We start from the raw sequence: 1,715 nt of genomic DNA, 5'->3' as shown, positions 1-1,715 counted from the left end.
ACACACACACACACACACACACACACACACACACTCACACACACACACAGACACACAGAGACATACACACACACACACACACACACAGTCAGATTCCATCTTGTCCACCAAGGGGGACGTATTACCTACTTTACCACGAGTTACATTGCTAATGTAATTTATGCTAATGAGATTAATATTAATGAGTAACGCTGTCCTCTGATTGGCTCTTACGGGCTTTCTCCCTCGTCAGCAGGGCGTGAGTCTTTAAATACTCAAAGATCTGCTCGCCGTCCTCCGGGTCCAGCTTCTTGATAGCAGCTTCCAGGCTGAGAGACAGACGAAGGAGGGACAGACAGGGGACAGACAGAGGGACAGAGAGGGGACAGACAGAGGATAGACAGGGGATAGACAGGGGAATAGAGAGGGGACAGACAGAGGACAGACAGGGGAATAGAGAGGGGACAGACAGAGGACAGACAGAGGATAGACAGGGGATAGACATAGGGACAGACCGGGGACAGACAGGGTAGACAGAGGATAGACAGGGGAATAGAGAGGGGACAGACAGAGGACAGACAGGGGACAGATAGAGGACAGATAGGGGACAAACAGAGGACAGACAGATGATAGACAGAGGACGAAAATATCAGAAAAGAGACAAAAACGTCAAAAATCTCGTTATGATCTGATATGAGGTCAGTCTGGTGGGACAGTATATATATCAGGGCTGTAGTCAAGACCACCTAAGTCAAGTCCAAGACCAGGACTAGTCGAGTCCAAGACAAGTCCACAACCAGGACTAGTCGAGTCCGAGTCAAGGCCGAGTCCAAAGAGTTTTGAGTCCGAGTCAAGACCGAGTCCAGGACAGAATAAAGGTCTTATGCATGACAGTATCAAGACCATCATTTTGGGTTTCACTTTCCCTCCATTATTATTATCAACATAATAAAGACACCTGGACTCGGTCCAGACCAGAAGCCATATCTGGCAAGACCAGGGGCCGAGACCGAGACAAGTCCGACTCCAGAGAAAAACGGTCTCAAGTCCGGACTCGAGTCCAAGACCGGACTCTAGTCCTCCAGCCCTGATATATAACGATATGATCTGATCTGAGGTCAGACAGTTTTGCAAATCAGGCCAACGGGGATGGAGATGGATGATATCTCAGAGGAGGACCCACACACACACACACACACACACACACACACACACACACATACTGACACATACACTCACACACACACACACACACACACACACACACACACACACACATACTGACACATACACTCACACACACACATACTGACACATACACTCACACACACACACACACACACACACACACACACACACACACACACACACATACACACACACACACACACACTTCATACCACAGGCAACATGTCATCACTGGGTGTAGATGAGACTTTTAGACACCACACCGCTGCACAACTGGCTTATTTACATTTTAGGATATTATTTAAGCAGTTGCTCATTTCTGTTTTCCCATCCTCTACATATTCAAATATTTTATTTTTATTCATATTATGTATATTGTATGTATTTATATTTTTCCTTGTGTTTCCTTTATATTTATATTCTGTGCTTTGTAACTGATTTTGCTGCTGGAACACCGGAAATTCCCATTTTTCTTGGGATCAATAAACATCTCTCAATACACACACACAGACACACACACACACACACACACACACACACACACACAC

The 1,715-nt window shown here is 45.9% G+C and overlaps 2 protein-coding genes across 2 annotated transcripts in view; one reads left to right on the top strand and one right to left on the bottom strand.

The window, feature by feature from the left end:
* LOC117935155 (zinc finger protein 2-like) overlaps positions 1-1,715 on the top strand; it is a 27,595-nt gene that overhangs the window by 7,733 nt on the left and 18,147 nt on the right. The window lies entirely within an intron of this gene.
* LOC117934650 (phosphatidylcholine:ceramide cholinephosphotransferase 2-like) overlaps positions 179-1,715 on the bottom strand; it is a 5,288-nt gene continuing 3,751 nt past the window's right edge. The window contains exon 4 of the mRNA XM_034856495.1: positions 179-308. Within this exon, the coding sequence (XP_034712386.1) occupies positions 179-308 (130 nt within the window). The remainder of the gene's footprint in view (positions 309-1,715) is intronic.

The sequence above is a fragment of the Etheostoma cragini genome, chromosome 19 (genome assembly GCF_013103735.1).
Source record: "Etheostoma cragini isolate CJK2018 chromosome 19, CSU_Ecrag_1.0, whole genome shotgun sequence".
NCBI classification, from domain to species: Eukaryota; Metazoa; Chordata; class Actinopteri; order Perciformes; family Percidae; genus Etheostoma; species Etheostoma cragini.
The sequence above is the reverse complement of the archived record's forward strand: the minus strand, read 5'-3'. Positions and strand labels throughout refer to the sequence as shown.